The 19,794-nt window shown below is 45.5% G+C and overlaps 3 protein-coding genes across 3 annotated transcripts in view; 1 reads left to right on the forward strand and 2 right to left on the reverse strand.

Annotated features, from left to right (window-relative positions):
• Window positions 1–5,268: 5,268 nt before the first annotated feature.
• On the reverse strand, window positions 5,269–7,846 carry LOC130406273 (uncharacterized). The gene is made up of 8 exons (XM_056611758.1): window positions 7,758–7,846; window positions 7,313–7,589; window positions 7,043–7,211; window positions 6,861–6,937; window positions 6,612–6,791; window positions 5,900–6,415; window positions 5,769–5,796; window positions 5,269–5,692 (listed from the first exon to the last, which is right to left on the reverse strand). Exons 1-6 carry the CDS (start codon window positions 7,760–7,762, stop codon window positions 6,362–6,364), a joined length of 762 nt encoding a protein of 253 aa, XP_056467733.1. The 5' UTR covers window positions 7,763–7,846; the 3' UTR covers window positions 5,269–5,692; window positions 5,769–5,796; window positions 5,900–6,361.
• Window positions 7,847–11,819: 3,973 nt separating this feature from the next.
• Window positions 11,820–14,034, forward strand: LOC130405384 (uncharacterized). Its single transcript, XM_056610445.1, has one exon. It carries the CDS (start codon window positions 11,820–11,822, stop codon window positions 13,152–13,154), a length of 1,335 nt encoding a protein of 444 aa, XP_056466420.1. The 3' UTR covers window positions 13,155–14,034.
• A 2,315-nt stretch (window positions 14,035–16,349) lies between these two features.
• Window positions 16,350–19,794, reverse strand: part of LOC130405980 (ubiquitin carboxyl-terminal hydrolase 2-like) — a 99,095-nt gene continuing 95,650 nt past the window's right edge. The window contains 1 exon segment of the mRNA XM_056611334.1: window positions 16,350–17,859. Within this exon segment, the coding sequence (XP_056467309.1) occupies window positions 17,775–17,859 (85 nt within the window). The 3' untranslated portion in view covers window positions 16,350–17,774.

Genomic DNA, 19,794 nt, shown 5'->3' on the forward strand with positions numbered 1-19,794 from the left:
ACTGCAACTGCCACATCACAGGTGTGTAAATCATGGCAACATTTGCAGCGTAGCCACATATTGTGAATGCAGAATGTTGTTGTTATTTTTCTTGGGGGGGTGGGGTGGAGAATGATTTCAGCTTCTTTTGATGTTCCACAGGCTATGATGGACATTTTCTACACCCATAGTTCTCCTGAGGTCATCTTGACAGACCAGGGTCGTGAATTCTGGAACAGGTTGAGGTATTTACACATATAAATGTGTCTTTTAACAGTGATTGATTAACACTGGCAAACAAGAAATCTAATAAATGTTGAATTCCTTAATTCAGGTAAACAAGTCCCTTTTTGAGGAGTTTGGTGTCAAGCACCGAATCACATCAGCATACGATCCTCCGGTATAGTGTATATTATGTCTAGGATAATGTACAGTGAGATGGTCATTATTGAGAAATAAACCCCAACAGGGTGATGCAGGACCCCGACGCGAATATGATCAGAATGGCGTCCATAGCAAAAGTCTGTTATTCATAGCAGCGGACTGCTATACAGAAATAACAGTCCGTAGAATGCCCTAATTGACCAATCAGAATCGAGTATTCAACAAAGCTGTGTAATAAAGAAATATAACTGACATAAAAAAAAGATCGATAAGCTTCTAAATAATGTTACTATTAACTTATACATATCTGTGACACTTTCAATTCTCTATTCCCCTTGCTTGCACTTTGCTGTTTTTACAGGCCAACGGATTGGATGAGAGGACCAATGAGAAACTGAAGAGGTCCATTGGCAAGACCCTTGATGGACAACAGGAGAGGTGGGAAGAAAAATTAAAGAAATTGTTTTTTCAAATAACTGTTGTGTCCAAGCTTCTTCCAGGTATTCACCCTTTCGTCTGATGTATGGACGGGAGCCATGTCTGTTTTCAGAGGTGTGTAGTGGTTGACTTTTTCATATTACCATGTTAACAATTTCTAAATCAACATTTTTACTCTTCAGGGAGGAAGTTACACTGATTGGAGCATACTTTTATTGCTTGTCCTTTGCTTTTCTTTTTCCTGTTACTTAAGACCATTGGAGATCTTGCAGATGATGTGGACATTGCTTCTTCAGATAAGGAGGATATTGAGAAGTACGTCCAGGCAGGGGCTGAGAGCGATGGACAAGGCAAGTGTTTTACAAATGGGAAGCAAATCATTATTTATATTATTATCATTATGCATTTATGTGCACAGAAAGGCAATTGCGAATTAACTATCCTGCATCAGGTGACTGCCAACATACAGAAGGCCCAGGAGAGACAGAAAGAGGCATACAAGAGGAGGACCAAGAGGGGGACCAAGCGCTTCAGGATCACACCAGGCATGGAGGTCCTGAAGAAGAATGAGAGGAAGCGTGTAAGGCATGGTCAAACCATGGACCCAGATTGGCCAACTCATCATCTCATCTTCGTCCGCTTATCCGGGGTCGGGTCGGGGGGGAGCAGCTCAAGCGGGGGGCCCCAGACTTCCCTTTCCCGGGCCACAATGACCAGCTCTGACGGGGGGATCCCGAGGCGTTCCCAGGCCAGTGTTGAGATATAATCTCTCCACCTAGTCCTGGGTCTTCCCCGAGGTCTCCTCCCCACTGGACGTGCCTGAAACACCTCCCAAGGGAGGCGCCCAGTGGGCATCCTTACCAGATGCCCGAACCACCTCAGCTGACTCCTTTCTAAGTAAAGGAGCAGCGGCTCTAATCCGAGTTCCTCACGGATGGCTGAGCTTCTCACCCTATCCCTAAGGGAGACGCCAGCCACCCTTCTGAGAAAACTCATCTCGGCCGCTTGTACCCGCGATCTCGTCCTTTCGGTCATCACCCAACCCTCATGACCCTAGGTGAGGATAGGAACGAAGATCGGCCGGTAGATCGAGAGCTTTGCCTTTGCCTCAGCTCTCTTTTCATAACAACGGTGCTGTAAAGCGAATGCAATACCGCCCCCGCTGCTCTTATTCTCCGGCCAATCTCACGCTCCATAGTACCCTCACTCGCGAACAAGACCCCGAGGTACTTGAACTCCTTCACTTGGGCTAAGGACTAATTTCCTACCCGGAGTAAGCAATCCACGGTTTCCTGCTAAGAGTCATGGCCTCAGATTAAGTGGTGCTGATCCTCATCCCAGCCGCTTCACACTCGGCCGCCAGCCGATCCAGTGAGTGCTGAAGGTCACAGGCCGATGATCCAATGAGGACCACATCATCTGCAAAAGTTGGATTGGCCAACTGTGTACAGGTAAATGGTTAAAGGTGACATATTATGCTATTTTCACAGCAAGTAAACATAGCATTTGAGGTTCCAAAAACAAGTTTTTGAAGCTGTTTGCTTGAAATAACTTTTAGGCAAAAAAATCTCGCCTACCGCCATTCCCTCTGGTTCAGTCCCTTTCAGAATGCGCTGTTTCAGGGGGGTGTAGCTTCAATGCAAATGAGGCACCCTGCTCATTGCATTTGGACACGCCCTTCTAACAAACTGATACCATGGTTACGGAGAGAGTGCAGCGTAGCATGTGAAAGTAGCGGACATGGCAGCTTCAGTGGTTCAACCCTATATGTTCGAACCTGAATCGGATCCTGAAGAAGGAGAGGAGGCTCCTGCAGAACCCCAGACTCCGAGAATTCAGCAGGATGCTTCTGAATGGTTAGTCAAAGAAAAACTTTCTATTTTTTAAGGAACTTTTCAACGTCATTGTCTGAGTTTCCCGTATAAGTTTGACGCTAGCTGCTGGCACTAGATATATTGAAGACATTAGGGTTGCCGCGATGTGGACATTTTCACACCGAGTAATACACTTGCGTCAACACCGGTATTACCGAGTATACACGGTAGGCATATAAACTTTGGAAACTAGGTCAACCGCCATCTTGTCCGTCAACTCTCCTCTCACACTCTGTGACAGTGTCTGAATCGCTGTCTAATCAATAGGATACTTCATTCACTGCCTCTTCCGTGTTAATTCGAATATTATGAATAGTCTGCGTTGGGTTCATACGCTTGTATCAGACGCTTGCGGGGGCCAGCCGTGTTTCAGTATGCATGGTAAGGTGCATATTTGGTAAATATGTCATGTTAATAGTGCAAATGAATTAAAAATAAGTATCTAGTAGCCATCTTTAAAAGCTAGGCGATTATATAGTAAGCCTATTGAATTTACACTAGTTATAACTATATTCTATTTCACAAAACGTGAAATTATGTCAACCAGATGTGTTTGTGTTGTAATCTTGAGAATGCCTAGCGCTACTGGACATTCAACTCAGGCTAGGAAAATGTGTCCATCTGGAGCACGCACCAATCTCAGACGTGGGAGCTATTATTGGTTGCAAATACTGGTATGCCAGGTTTATTTATTTATTTAGCATTATGCATGCATGATTTATTTGTATAGGTGCACATGTGGAAATTGTGCCACAATCAGTCAGAGCCGGAGAACTTATGCTGTCAGGAGGTGCCTCAGGTAACATTAGCAGCTACCTAACCCTTACCTACACTTGTTTGCAGTGCATGATTTCTGATAACATGCCACTGCAGATACTCACCTCATGTTATCCATAATAGGTTACAAGACGGCTGGAACAGCTGGATGAAAGGCCTCCCTGCATGATAGACCATCCAGGTTTAGAACCGGTTCGTCTGAATGTGTTCGCTGCAGAACGCATGCAACATTTACAGAGCTGACTACGGTCCTTTGCGACTACGGGGGATAGAGCAGTGAGTTTTACATATAATAACCTACTTGACTGTTCATACACAATAAACTAAATCAAGTCAGCCAAAGCCACAATTTCACATCATATAGCCAATTTTTTCATAAGCAGATACTGCATATTATGCATTAATTCACATAAAACATTGTACAGATACAATAAACATTTATTGAACGCAGTCATGAATATTTGTGCATCTATACAGTATAAGTGAAGAATTCACTGAATTCAATGAGAAAATGTGAACACAGATGTTGACATTGAGAAAATGTAACATTGTTAGTCAACAGGTTCTAGTCGTTAGGTATTTAGCCTACAGAAATTTTGTGAGCTGGTGCTGGGGCTTCCTTGGGCGGAAGATACGGGTTGTTATCCCATCATGCGTAGTTCTTCGCATACACTGGGAATTTCCAGACGCCCATACGGAGGCTTCAAACCACCCTCCCTTGATTAAATCTGGAGACGTAGCTGGCGATGACCTCCTCCTTGTCTGGATGCTCATATTCTGCAGAGAGTTCCGGCGGGATGTTTATCTTCAGAATCTCTGCTCTGTAGGATGCTGGGTCGAAAAATACCTTCTCCATGATCATGTCCATCAAATCATTCACATACTCTGTGCAATACACAAAAGGGAATAACTAGTTACTAGATTATTCATTGATTAACTGTTCATGCATTGACATTTTGCACTTTGAATATTTGGTATATTTTGAGGTATTTATGTGTATTTATTTGTTCATTTATTGTGTTGGAAGTACCCGAGTTGCAGTACTTTGTCTCATGTTCAATATAAATGTTCATTTTCTGAGTAAAAAAAAAAAGTTGACACTTACGGAATGTCGCCTCAGTCTTCACTTGTTTGGCTCTGCACTCTCCCTTCCTGGCCTTAGGAAAGGTCAGTCTGAACATAAGATCCCCTGATGACGTAATGGCTTGTCCTCTATCTGTCACGGTCTGTCCGTCACGCCCCTTTCACCCTCGCAGCTGGGCTGCGTCAGGTGGTTAGTGGAGCCTTTAAGTTGGCTGAACACTGTTCACCTGTTGCCAGATTGTCTTCGCTGTTAGGTTCATGCAAGTCTCTCCAGCTATTCGCCTGTCTCCTGTTCCCGGTTACCCGATCCTGCCTGTCCTCGACTACGTTCCCCGCCTCATCCTACTGGACCCTCGTTCGCCTGTCTCCTGTCCCGGCTTCCCGACCCTGCCTGTCCCCGACTACGTTCCCCGTCTCGTCCTTCTGGATCCTCGTTCGCCTGTCTCCTGTCCCGGCTTCCCGACCCTGCCAGTCCCCGACTACGATCCTTGTCTCGTCCCTCTGGATCCTCGTTCGCCTGTCTTCTGCCCCGGTTTCCCGATCCTGCCTGCCCCCGACTACGTTCTCCGCCCGCCCCCGTTGATTTGCTTGACGAAGTAAAGATCGGAATATCATTGTGTTTGCTTGTCTCTGAGTCGTGCTTTTGGGTTCTAATCTGCCAGTCTCCTCAGTGAGCGTGGCACTATCAGAATTCTCATTGCAATGCAGTGCAGCTATTGAAGATTAACCGAGATATAAAACACTTAGACTAATTCAAGAGAGAGAGTAAAATGAAAACGAGGGGTCCGGAGCAAGAATTGACAAAAGACTTTATCGTGCAGCAGAACAACAACGACAACAGCCTGAGTGGGTTTGCAAAGTCACTGGCCCCACATCGGGCTGCAGCCTCACTTATACACGTATAGGAATTTCTTTGTTTACAATGGAGTCACAATGGAGTCACAATGGGGTTTCCGCCCGTCAATCTTCGTCACAGCATGTTATCAACTGCCCAGTTCAGTGGTCTGCATGGATCAACCTCATTAGCCAAGATGACCCAAGGCTAAAAAGGCTGAGGTCAACTTTAGCTTGACCCAAGGCTGAAAGGGCTTGGACCAACTTAGCTTCCCCCCAGTTCCCTATACATTCCTGTGCACCATCTGTTCTGAATCCAGATTCTGCAAACACAATGCTTTCCACTATTTAAAATATAAAACCTATTAATAATCATGGTTTATCATAGAATATACTCACTAATTTCTACCACACAGCCAGGTAGAGTCTGACATTAAAAAGAAAAATCTAACATGAAAATAATTGCAAGAAATGGGCAAATGTTCACAACAATTAATAATTAATAATTAAAAATAATAATAATAATTTACCTGCACAGCATTCCTAGAAATGGATAGACCACATTTTCCGCAGGATCACAGCGTGGAATGCCTCCAAAGAGGACGTCTGGTGGTGGGGACTGAGCTTTGCTATATCCCTCAGGACTGTCTTCTTGGTCAGCGCCTTCTCCAGCTTGTAGAATGCAGGAGTTGCTGAAAGACAAAAATATCATACATTATATCCTACTTATTGGTAATGACTGGACTTGCAGCTAATCAATATAGTCAAACCAGTTTTGAAAAGAGAATGAGACAAACTTCCTGAGAGCCATCTACTCTTGTCCGTTGTGCTGCGAATTGGATGTAGACATTTTGGGAAGAGGGGATCATCATGAGTATGAATATCCTGAACATGGTTCAGGTGGGAGGTCCATTTTGCCACTCTCTCCGGCCCGGTTATTGACGATGCCGCCGTCCAATAGATGTGGTTTCTGATGGCTCGCATCCACGTCTTTACTTTCTGGCAGTCCTTGGTTTTGCTAATTTTATGTAGTTGCTTTGTAATTCCTACAAATCAGAATAAATATTTTTTTAGAATCAGAAGTGAACCCAATATGAATTCCACACGTTTTCCCCAACTACAAGATACTATCCTATCATTATGCACCGAAATATGTACAGAATACTTCTTGTATCTTGTTCTGAAGGCAAAAGGGGGTCCCTGCTACAAGTAGGTTTCTAATGTTTTGTTGGGTGAGTGTACCTTCTCCATGTGCCAGACGTCATAAAATTTAGTGATGTTGTTGTCCCTCAGAAATTTCTGGATTTGTGGATGACGGTCAGTGACGATGCTATCGATGGTTACACCACGTGCATCCAACAATGCCAGGCTCCTCTTCAGGCCTTCCTTCTCCATATGGGAGCTTCCTCCAACCTCATTGCTCTGTCAAAAATCAGAAGTACGGGTCCATATTTAAAATTTGTGACATTACACACTATTCGTCACGCCTACCTGAACCAACTGGAGATCGACAATAGTTTTGGTGTTGAGGTCCATCATGGTGTAGCTCCCAAATTTTGCACAGTGCCCTGTGAAAACATAGTCACAATATTTTATTTGTCTGGTATGCGTTTATGTATTCGTAATCATTTACAATCAGACATATCCTAATCTTAGCATTTCAAAATATATACCTGGAGAATCAGCCCTCATGTCGCCACCAAGTATTACTTTTCTTTCTTCGCTGAGCTGCTGCAGCATCACATTTTGGGAATGGTTCCATTTATGGACCATAGCTGGCTCTATAAACATTCGGGCATGCCGACGAAAGGTATCATACAGAAAAATCTGCAGATGCATCGCCTGGAACACCCGATAAAAAAAAAAAAAAGGACTTGATAATGTAAAACATATGCCATGCTCAACAATGGGGCAAATTATTATTTACTTATTCACTCATTTACCCTTTGAAGTTTGAAGAAAGAGGCTCCACTGATGTACACTGCTGCAGAAAGCTGCAAGTTCCCAGCTGGTGTGCTATCCAGAAGAGGCTGTCTTTGCCAAATTCGGGAATACTCGCAATACTCACACAGCTGTTTCACTGATATGAATGTCCCAAGCACTTTGTTTTTCACAGTGCAAACACGCTTGCACACAGGACACACCTCGAACAGCTCCATGAGACAGGTCTCGTACACTATGTACTTCCTTATATCGTGTTTGGATGTGGATTCAGCATCTCTGGGGGGGGGGAATTAGTTAATCAATAACTCTTTCAAACAGTTTGAACAATAACCAAATACTTTAAAAAAGCATTATAAAGCAGAACTCCTGAAGTACACACCATCCATTTCTCCCAAAAAAAAAACTGATTATATACATTGAGACATGTATATTTCAGTTACTCACGACATGAATGTTGACTCAGGCAAAGTTGTGACCGAGTCTTCAGGGTGAAAGGTTGCGTCCAGCCCTTCAGAAGCCAGTATTGCGCTGCCCTCGAGACAATCCTCCTCCTCCTCCTCCTCCTCCTCCTCCTCCTGCTGCTGCAGCCGAGGTCTCTTAGATGGTGGCGGCTTTACAGGTGTCGAGCATGCTACAGGCAGTGGGCCTGTGAAGGGATTGGTGGATGTGCCAAAGTCCTTGAAGGACACAGTAGCCTGGACAGCTGTAACAAAACATATATTTATGATATGGCATTCTTAGGAATAAAACATGACTGCACTGTTACAGTATAAACACTACCAACCTTCACTTCTGTAATGTGAATGAAGAGTCTTCAAAGAGAGTTGTGTGCCAACATGGTGTCTCTGAGGTGGCTCAGTATTGCAGCCAATGTCCCTTGTAGCAGGTAACTTCGATGATGCAGGATGCTCGAGGCCTATCGAAAAAAAAGAGACGTCAACCTTATCTTGCATATATAGCTCTGTGTCGTTTAAATATCAAGCATAACTATAACGCAGTGGCTATTCGTACGGCGACGTAAGAATAGCAATTAGGCTATTCGTACGGCGCGCCGTAAAAATACCACATTAGTCTATTTTCACGGCAGGTTATGGTTAGGGTTAGGGTTAGGGTTATTATTATAATTAATTACTATAATTACGGTCGGCCCGGTTAGGGTTAGGGTTAGCGCCGAGCAGACTGATGACCGTACTCAAGTACGGTCACGTGACAAGCTCGGTCGCTGTACGAATAGCCACTGCCTAACTATAATATACAAATTATATTCACCGTGTATATATAATTGCTATTCACTTGTATACATTCTCGCTGTACCTTTAGATACCTCCCTTCCTCTCTCTGGATGGGAGCTTCGTTGGTATTTGAATCGCCATTGTAGCCACGAAATCTGATACTATGGAATGACTTCTTTGTTATGTAGATTCCGTTAACTGTCTTGCAGTCTCCACGATGGTCACTCCAACTCGCCTATGTCACCTTTGCATTAACTACCCACAATGCGAACGTTTACCTATAAAAATCTCGTTCACCCATTGTCTCACTGAATGTGTCCTTGGTAGTGTAGCAGGATAGATGTGCTATCCATGTTAGTCACGGTACAAGTACCACTAGTGGCCGCCATGATGTGGGCGGTATAAAAGCAGCCGTCCTCCACCTGCCTCTTTCTCTTTTGCGCTCCTGTCACTTGCGCGTCACTTCCGGGCCAAAAGGTGGTCTGGTCCGATAGGGCGACTATTTGTTGCTGCTTCAGGGTTTTTGTGCGAGCTGTGGTGTAAGTTCTTGTAAGTTCTTGTAAGCAAGTTATTTTAAGTATTTTCTTTCATGGCAATGTAGTTGATGCTGTCTGATGGCTAACACTAGTGTGTTCTCAGGTAAACGCTGATGACGGCCGGAGTCCTCTCTCCTCCCTCCTCCTGTGTGAACGGGAGTGTGTGTGTGTGTGTGCCCGTGTTTGGTCGTAAACAGGTATGTGTTAGCATAGCAAACAACTGTAGCATTTTGTTTTATGTAGCCACACTAATATCATGTTTTCGTAAACAGGACCAACTGCAATCAGTTCATTGGGGTCGCTGCTGCTTTGCCAGGCTGATATTGTCTTTCCACGCTACTCCGCTTCACTGTTGCTGCACGCCGCGTTGTTTACTTCACGTGCTTTGCTGGCTGATATTGCCTTTCCACGCTACTCCGCTTCACTGCTGCTGCACGCCGCGTTGTTTACTTCACGTGTTACACCACCGGCCGGCATCTCGTGCCTACTGCCGCCTGTCGCTGCGGCGCACCCCCCTCCCGAGTAGTGCTACCAAGGGTGCTCATCCAGTGTGTCTTTTAACCGGGGTTGCCCCCCCCCCATCCGTGTGTGCATGAGTGTTAATGTGTGTTCTAATTATTTGAATGGTTTGTTTTCTTTTGGTTTGATTACTCATTTAGTTTTGCGTTTATCTCAACTATTTTGTGCCTATTGTTTGTTTTCTTTTGATTTGATTACTCATTTAGTTTTGCTTTTATCTCAACTATTTTGTGCCTATTGTTTGTTTTCTTTTGATTTGATTACTCATTTAGTTTTGCGTTTACCTCAACTATTTTGTGTCTATTGTTTGTTTTCTTTTGGTTGCATGCTGAATATTTTGAATTGAAAAGGAAAGAAGTTATTTAATAAATTTTATTTTTCTATGACATTTAAACTACGTCTCATGCCTTCTAAACGAGTGGACTTACCTGTGTGCTTTGCACTTTACATCAATTCCCTGAGGTGAAATTCCCAGGGTGGCGTTGTCGGTTCCTTTTCTTATTTCTTAGTTAGATCTTTTAGTTTATTTTCCTTTCGCCTACCACCTTGCCACACTTGGCGTTGTCGGCAGGATCACTCTTTTCCGAACGGCTGAGACGTGTGTTCCTTTGTATACATATTTGTTTGATTTTCTTTATTTTTTTGTGCTGCTCGCTGTATTTGGTGCGATCTAAATTTTGTTTTTGTGCGTGCAGATTAGGGCGATCAGAGACAAAGCAGCAGTGGCCCCTCGTGGATCTTCGTGAGGGAGTTCTCCCTCACTATAGGTTTGACTTTCGTGGTGCTTTTGCATCATCATAGCTACTAGTAGTGTAGTGAGTTTGTAGTAATCATGGAGGAGGAAGCTCAGGAACTTAGAGAGCTGATTGCACAGTTAAAAGCAGATAATGAGCGGTTGCGACAGGGACAGGCTGGTTCAAGTGCTCTACCGTCTACCTCTTCAGCAGTACCTGCTGCCTCTCCTACTTCTGTTCCCTCTGTAGCAGAGAGACTAATTTTTGTGCCTAGAGATAGGAAGTGTACCATCTTTAGGGGAAGGACAGGCGTAGGATTGAGTGAGTGGGTGGAGGAGGTGCAGGCGAGTGTGAGGGCTCGACATCTGTCCCGGTCTGACCAGGCGTTTTTTTTGTTCGACCACCTAGAGGGAGAGGCCAAGGAGGAGATAAAGTATCGCTCTGCCTCTGAGAGAGAGGACCCCGCTAGAATACTTGCCATTTTAGACGAGCTGTATGGGTGCTCAGAGTCGTATGTTGCAGTGCAGCAAGCTTTCTTTTCCAGAGGTCAACAAGAAGGAGAAACGCTTCAGGAGTTCTCCCTCGCGTTGATGAGCCTCATGGGGAAAGTGAAGCGGTGCGCCCCCGCTGACATGCCACACGCCGGGGCCCTTCTGAGAGATCAGTTTGTCGAGCACATCTTGAATAGTTCCTTGCGACGCGAGTTGAAGCAGTTGGTGCGTCGCCAACCTGATAGCACCTTGCTTGAGGTGAGGGCCGAGGCGATTCGATGGGAGCGTGAGGGTTTGCCTGGTGGTGTGAGAGGTCGCAGCCACTCGGTCCCCTTAGTGTATGGTGTCCAGTATGGTGTTCATGGCGCCCCCCAGGCTATTGCCCCACCTACCGCGGTGTCTGAGATGAGCAAGATGAGGGAGATGTTGAAGCGTCAACAAGAGCAGCTTGATCAGCTTGTGGGAAGCATTGCTCAGCTACAAAACTCCAACCAGTACCGTCGTCCACCACGGTCTGGGCCTCTAATATGCAGGCGTTGTAACCAGCCGAGACACTATGCAAATGAGTGTGATGGCGAGCGCATTCCCTCTTGTTCACAGTTTCCCTCACGACCCCCCTTGAATGCTGATCGACAATCTCGCCCTCATTCCATGTCGGAAAACTAGTGCCCATCGAACCGCAGAGCCACAGTTCGGATGGGGCCGCCACTGGCTCTCAAGCTGTTTCACATAACATGGATGCGTCTGGATTGATTTCGTCTTGCCCCCATTTGGATGTCGATATGGGCGGCATGAAGGTCCCTTGTCTGGTGGACACCGGCTCCATGGTGTCTACCATTTCTGAGAGCTTCTTTCGCCAACATCTTGAACCTTGGGGCCAGGAGCGCCTCCGTTCTTGTCATTGGTTGGAGCTCAGAGCTGCCAACGGTCTGACTATTCCTTACCTCGGATATTTGGAACTTGACGTGAAACTTTGTGGCAAATTGATGCCGCAATGCGGTGTTTGGTGGTTAGGGACCCGCCTGGTGGCATGCCTTCTCGAGTGCCTGGTATCCTGGGGATGAACGTGATTCGTAAGTGCTACCAGGACCTTTTTGGCCAACATGGTGTAGCGTTGTTCTCCCAGGTCTGTATCTCTGAAGCCCCCAAGCCAGTTGTGCAGGCACTGCAACAGTGTCATCATGCAAGTGGCCTAACTCCCTCAGACACTCCAGGGGCGGTGAAGGTCAGGGGTAAGAGGAGCTGGCAGATTCCGGGTGGGGTTATGAGAATGGTGGCCGCCACATGTTCTGAGCAGTACTCAGGTTCTACGGTACTTTTTGAGCCTTTGGATGGTGGTTTGCCTGCGGGGTTGCTGGCTTCCCCTTCTTTAGTTTGTGTTATAAGGGGTACAGCCTATATACCTGTAATTAATGTTGGCTGCAACGATGTTATGTTGTACCCCCGCACTGTTGTTGGCACACTGGACTTCGTGAACGTGGTCAGCCTTCCTGCAGGAGTCACCGAGGTGCCATCAAATGTGGCCACTGTGTCTTCCCAGACAGCTTCACCCAGTGTGCAGCAACAGGTGGACGATGTGGATGTGTCGCCATTGTCGGTTGGTGAACAGGGTCAGGTGAGGTCACTACTTGGACATTACGCTTCAGTATTCTCCACCAGTGACACCGATCTGGGTTGTACTATCCTCATCTCCCACGACATTCCTTTGATTGATGATACTCCAGTGGCGCAGCGTTATAGGCGCATTCCACCCTCAGAGTATGAGGTGGTGAAGGAACACATCAATCAACTGCTCTCATCTCAAGTAATTCGGGAGAGTAGCAGCCCCTACGCGTCCCCGATTGTGTTGGTACGGAAAAAGGGTGGCAAACTACGCATGTGCGTTGATTACCAGCAGCTTAATCGTAAGACCCGCAGAGACGCCTTCCCTCTGCCACGCATAGAAGAGTCTTTGGACGCATTGTCCGGTGCTTGCTGGTTTTCAACCCTGGACTTGACCAGTGGCTATCACCAGGTGCCAGTCACTGAGACCGACCGGCCAAAGACCGCGTTTTGTACACCTTTCGGTTTATTTGTGTGGAACAGAATGCCTTTTGGGCTCTGTAATGCGCCCAGCACTTTCCAAAGGTTGATGCAACGCATCTTGGTGACCAGCAGTGTCAGTCTTTATTGTTATATCTTGATGATATTGTTGTGTTCTCCTCCACTATTGAACAGCATCTGGAGCGACTCAAAGTGGTGCTGGAGCGGCTTCAATGCGATGGGCTTAAAGCCAAGCTCAGCAAGTGCTCGTTCTTTCGCAAAGAGGTGCACTACTTGGGCCATGTGATATCGGCTGATGGTGTCTCCACAGATCCGGCCAAGATTGAAGTGGTTGCTAATTGGCCGTTTCCCGCTACTGCCTCGGAGCTTCGTTCTTTCCTTGGTTTCGCCAGTTATTACCGGCGGTTTGTGGAGGGTTTCGCTAAACTAGCAGCTCCTCTGCATAGGGCTGTGGCTGAGTGTGGTGGCACCAAGAAGCCTGACCAGCGGTTTTCCAGGTGTTGGACTGAAGAGTGTAACAAGAACTTTGAAACACTGAAAGCGAAGCTCACCACTGCGCCCGTGTTGGCTTATGCAGACTTCACCCTTCCATTCATTCTGGAGGTCGATGCAAGCTATGGTGGCTTGGGCGCAGTCCTCTCTCAGACTCAGGCGGGCAAGGTGAGGCCAATAGCCTATGCTAGCAGGGGCCTGCGACCTACAGAGAGGAACATGGCGAACTATAGCTCTATGAAACTCGAGTTCTTGGCCCTTAAGTGGGCCATGACAGAGAAGTTCAGAGAGTACTTGTTGGGAAATAAATGTGTTGTGTATACTGATAACAACCCCCTCAGTCATTTGTCTTCTGCTAAGCTGGCTGCTACTGAGCAGAGGTGGGCAGCCCAGCTAGCCTCTTTCGATTTCGAGATCAAGTATCGATCAGGGAAGAGCAACACCAATGCTGATGCTCTCTCTCGTCAGCACCCATCTGGTCCCCAAGATGTAGAGGCGATGCTTCCAGGTACAGCCACACCGAAGGCTTTGCAGCAAGCGTTGGGTTTGGGAAAGGCAGAGGCCACCCAAGCTACCATCACAGCCATGCCACAGCTTACTCCGCCTGAACTTCGTCTCGCTCAACAGACTGACCCTGTGATACAGGAACTGTTGGTGTTTTGGAGGAGGAAGCAGCGTCCTAGTCGTGAGGAGCGGGCACAGCTCTCCAAGCTACGCTAGTGTTGCTGCGGCAGTGGGATCGCCTGCTTGAGAGGGATGATGTCCTGTACCGAAAAGTGTTCCGACCTGATGGTGCTGAAGCCATGTACCAGCTGTTGTTACCAAATGTACTGAGAGACGAGGTCCTGACCCAAGTGCACCAAGAGCATGGTCACCAGGGGGTGGAGCGAACACTGGCGCTTCTCCGGTCTCGATGCTACTGGCCTGCTATGTCCTCCGATGTAGCCCGTTGGTGTCAGCAATGTGAGAGGTGTCAAGTGGCCAAGGATGTTCACCCAAGGGTGCACGGAGTCATGGGACATCTCTTAGCTTCCCGCCCCAACGAACTCCTTGCCATCGACTACACTACTCTAGAGCCGGCCCAGAATGGTCTAGAGAGCGTTTTGGTCCTTACTGATGTTTTTAGTAAATACACCATGCTATCCCTACTCGGGACCAGCGCGCAACCACCGTAGCAAGGGTTTTGGTGTCAGAGTGGTTTTATAAGTTTGGTGTCCCCGCTCGTTTGCATTCTGACCAGGGCCGTAACTTCGAAAGCTCGCTCATTCAACAACTGTGTGACTTGTATGGTATCGTAAAATCACGTACCACCCCGTACCACCCCGAAGGAAATGGTCAATGCGAGCGGTTCAACCGGACACTCCACAACCTGCTGCGTACTCTGCCAGTGTCTCGTAAAAGGGATTGGCATATGTGTCTACAGCGTACCGAAGTGTCATTCAGGCATAATATGGACATATTATGTCCTATTAAAAGCAAAAGACTGTGATGATGAGATGCGTATGTCTACAGAAGATTGGGTACGTTTCGGTGTAAAGGTATGCCCTGAGCTGGATTGCTGACGTGGGTATCTACACAGAGACCCTGTGTCACCCAATGGAGATGGGCTTATGGAGATGTGGTTAGACCGCATGGATTAAGCGATGCGTTGATCCAAGGGTATTACCGGAGGCCTGGTTTTGCCCTGGGACAGTGCTGTAAAATCTGTTGATTGTTTTGAAACTATCTTTTTTATCCAGTAGTGGGATTGGCCCTCGATACTCTCGATTTTTGAGAAGATAGACAGAGTGGTAAAGAAGTACCCATGTCCCCCCACTGAGTGGTACCCCAATACCCCAAGGAGCATGTGTGGTACTAAGGATGTTAAAAAACAGCTATTTTTATCAGATGCGGTGAAGAGGGTCACCAGATCACCGCGATGGTGGTATGGTGCTGGATGGGTTGGATGCAACAGGCCACTAGCTATAGAAAATGGTGAATATATATATCATTAATATATGATTTTGTGTGTGTGGTGTGTAAGTCTTATGTATTTTTGTTTTATGTTGCGCAGAACAGGTGTATGCTGATCATCCCCCACATGAGAAGCCAACACAGAGTGCGGTTATTTAAATTGTGTACAACCCGAACATGGGTTTTGACAAACGACTGGATTGAATCTGACCTTACTGCCACATCGGGGGCCCGACAGTGAGCCGGTTACAGATTTGGGTATTGGAGCAGGTGGATGGCCCGGAAGGAAGGTCCGTTCAGACTGTTGGGGGTGCGCGTACAACTGTCCGAGTCAACAATGCCATACATGCCTGTATGCCATCTCAGTATCATTACGAAACCCATACGATGATATATGTTGTGTTGGGTAGATATCCCTTCCAGATACTTTTAGAAACTATTTAAAAAAACACACGGGTCTATCGATTGGCATCTGAATCTATGCTATGTGATCTGCTGTCCGAAACCTATGTTATGGATAAATTGGACGAGATAGGCAGAAAATATGGTGCCCCTGAACACCAGAGTGAGATAATTGAAGCAACGCGGTTGTGGCATCGTACATTGGAGTGGCATCGTGCGTTGTAGGTTACATACCATAATTTATAATGGGTATTGAAGTTATTTTGCTTATGATGTGTTTAGTGATTCTGTATGAAATAGGCTTGCTGTTTTGATTCATAGTATGGTAGCAAATGATGCTTTTATCAATCATATTACTTTTATCAGACGTGTGTATAAGGATTGTACGGAACCCGTAAAGGGTCATGAAAAAAAAAGAAAAGTATCGTGAGCACGAGAAAGTATCTCGTGCGCAAGAGAAAGTATGTTGTGCGCACGAGAAAGTATCGTAGGCCTACTCATATCACTGGCAATGTGTGTGTGTGTGTGTGTGTGTGTGTGTGTGTGTGTGTGTGTGTGTGTGTGTGTGTGTGTGTGTCAGAGAGCTACCTGGGATAAGAAAGTAGTGTATTCAAATAGAGGAAAATCTGAATGGGTATTTTAAATATTCCAGTTAATCCTTCCAGTTGCGTTTAACCCAGCAGTTTATATGAGGAACAATTGTCTACAAATCCATTTATCTTCCAGACATCGAACAAGAATCCACAAAGACACATTGCTTTAAAAGTAAAACCAGTTGTAGGTATATAATTTATTTATTCACAAGTATATACTTATAACTGCGACTGTTAAAAAGTGACACATCACATTATCAACTGTAAGCATAAATATCATTTTTTGTTTAATCTCTCTTGAAACTTGTTAAATTGACCAACTGAAAACAGTTATGGGTCATTTTCAGCACCACTGTATAGTACATTCTCCATATTGCATCAGGATATAAAAATATACTGATATTGTGATCTTTTTTCTTGAAAACATTCTTTCCATGTTGTTCAATGGCAAAGAAACAAGAAGAAGAGGAAGAAAGGATCTTGTGCTGCAAGTAAAAGTCCTCATTGTCAGCATGTTGTCTTCTAATATGTTCATACACAATATGTCCATTCATTCATGTATTCACAGTACTGTTAAAACATCATTAGCAGTGGGAAAAAAAAAGACTACAAATAAAAAAACTATAACAACAGAGTATTATGGTGTCTCTTAGACAGTGCAACACTCACAGTGCCACCGGCCTCCCAACAGAGAGAGAGAGAGAGAGAGAGAGAGAGAGAGAGAGAGAGAGAGAGAGAGAGAGAGAGAGAGAGCAAGCATGTTATAACGTAAAGGAGTGTGGTACCGCAGTGGAAGGGCTGGTAGAGTGAGAGTGTAACATCGGAACCATCATTGCAGGAACTGTCAACATAGAATATTTCAAATAACGCCATGGCAATTAATAATGGATAACAATGTCATGATAACCTTGTGATAATGAGGGACATTGCAGATAAACAAAACTAGAACATACAAAAAGATCCAAATCAAAACACACAAAGCCAAAATTAGAGACATTTCTTGGGGAGAAAATGTCTTAATTTAAATGTTTGAGGCAAACGAGAAGATCCGTTTTTGTGTGAAGTAAAGGCGCTGTTGGGATGAGAGTTCGGTTCATTTTGCAGTGCATAGAGGGAGACTTCTGATCTGTTCAAATACACACACACACACACACACACACACACACACACACACACACACACACACACACACACACACACACACACACACACACACACACACACACACACTGTTTCAGCGGAATTGGACGATAATGACCAGATGGGTTGAGGAAGAAAATAATGAGATTTATTTATTTTCACTGCATTTGCTTGTGTGTGTGTGTCTGAGTGTGTGTGTGTGTGTATGTCTGTGTGCATTTGCGTGTGTCTGCGTGTGTGTCTGTGTCTGTTGCGCCTTGGCCTTCCTGTCGTTCAGCGTCATCGTAGGAGAGGATGAGGGGGGAGATGGGGTTGACGGGGGGGGTTTACATCCGTGAGGAGGAGGCCAGCTCATAGAACAACACGTACGCATCACTACTGCGCACTTGGCTGGAGGACATTGGCGTTACCCTGAGAGAGAGAGAGAGAGAGAGAGAGAGAGAGAGAGAGAGAGAGAGAGAAAGAGAAAGAGAAAGAGAAAGAGAAAGAGAAAGAGAGAGATTGACTCAATTAGGTTGCATTCAGGTGTTAATTGTGCTCACCATTGGTCTTTTACCTGCCTATTTTGTGTTGTGTATTAACGTCATCTCATTGACGACCAATTTTCTGCTGCTGTCAGTGTGTTCTTTACACAGAAATTGTGAGGTTTGTGCGTGTCAGAGAGACAGAGGAGAGGTTCCTTGCATGCCACATGACGTCATAGTTAAAGGACAATTCCGGTATTTTGAACATTGAGCCCCCTTTCTGGTTTGTTTAGGATGAAATAGAGTGGGTGACACCGACATTTGAACTATTCGTCCTTTGGCTCATTTTGAATCACTCCTGCCTGCTTGACAATGGTTGTCTGTGTGCATACACAAACCTGTCAACCCAACAACCCTAAACGTTCGTTTTCAAAAATGTGCAAGTAACCGAGTGGTTAGTGGCATTCGTGAAGTTTAAAAAAAAATGATTGGCGCAATATATGGTTTCCATCCGTGTTAGTTGCTAATTGGAACTATTTCTTCAGATACTTCACAACCGCATATAAACTTCCGCACAAGGTCCCACTCCGTGCAGCACCTACTTTTGACTTCCGTCGGCATCTGCCTGCACTTCCCACAGGCACACCACCAATTTCCCGTGATCCTGGGGACCGCTTCAGCCGGAGCTTCAGGCGCCTCCGTAGCCCTAGCCTCCATCTCACGTAGCTCCTCTTGGGTGAATTCTGGTTCAAAACGATATCCTCTGCCGTCAAACTCAAAATCGAGTGCGTCCTCCAGAAGCCACCTTTCACAATCCATCTTCAGTGATTTTCTATGTGATTTTCCCTAATCCGAGGTGCTCACGGTACAAGACTTCAAACCAACGTAAACAGCCCACCTTTCCGGTTCGGCGGAGTAATATCAACGTGCAGTAATGAGTCTTCCAAATGAAATCAACTGGCGATAAATGTGCAATAAAACACGACAGAAACCATATATTGCGCTGATAATTTTTTTTTAAACTTCACGAATGCCACCAACCACTCGGTTACTTGCACATTTTTGAAAACGAACGTTTAGGGTTGCTGGGTTGACAGGTTTGTGTATGCACACAGACAACCATTGTGAAGCAGGCAGGAGCGATTCAAAATGAGCCCAATACCCGAGAAAGGACTAATAGTTCAAATTTCGGTGTCACCCACTCTATTTCATCCTAAACAAACCAGAAAGGGGGCTCAATGTTCAAAATACCGGAATTGTCCTTTAATAATCAGGTTGCGTTTAGGTGTATATTTGTTTATTTATGATTGAAGAAGTATATAATCAATCGGTTTTCTGGCAATATATGTTTTGGGCGGGTTTTTGGGTGATTGGGCAGTTTTTTGTATATAGTTGGGCTGGAAATTGCCAATCCTATCTGGCAACACATGCTATCTACACAAATATATGTAATATGCCATATGAGAGCTGAGACTCCAGGGACTCCAATGGTATAAGACTTCATCATTTTGTGAGCATATTGTGATGAACTAGATGTGAAGGAATAAGGTCAATAAAATACCTTTCCAAGTTACTACCACACGCACACACACATACACACAAACGGACACACACACACAGAAACACATGCAAGCGCAAGCACACACACACACACACACAGAAAAGCTCAGCTTCTATAGCTGCTTTCACATATACACGCAACTCCTGCCTTTAGCTCGCTATTTCGCCGACAGGCCGTATATGTGAACGACGATATCCTGACATTGGTATCCTGAAAACATCCTAAAAAAATACTATGCCTGATGTAGTATTTTAGCCGGCGGAAACGTTAATTACCTTATATGTGAATGAGGAGTAGAAAGTCGGCATTTCACACCATTTG

The sequence above is a fragment of the Gadus chalcogrammus genome, chromosome 16 (assembly GCF_026213295.1).
Source record: "Gadus chalcogrammus isolate NIFS_2021 chromosome 16, NIFS_Gcha_1.0, whole genome shotgun sequence".
In the NCBI taxonomy this organism is placed as follows: Eukaryota; Metazoa; Chordata; class Actinopteri; order Gadiformes; family Gadidae; genus Gadus; species Gadus chalcogrammus.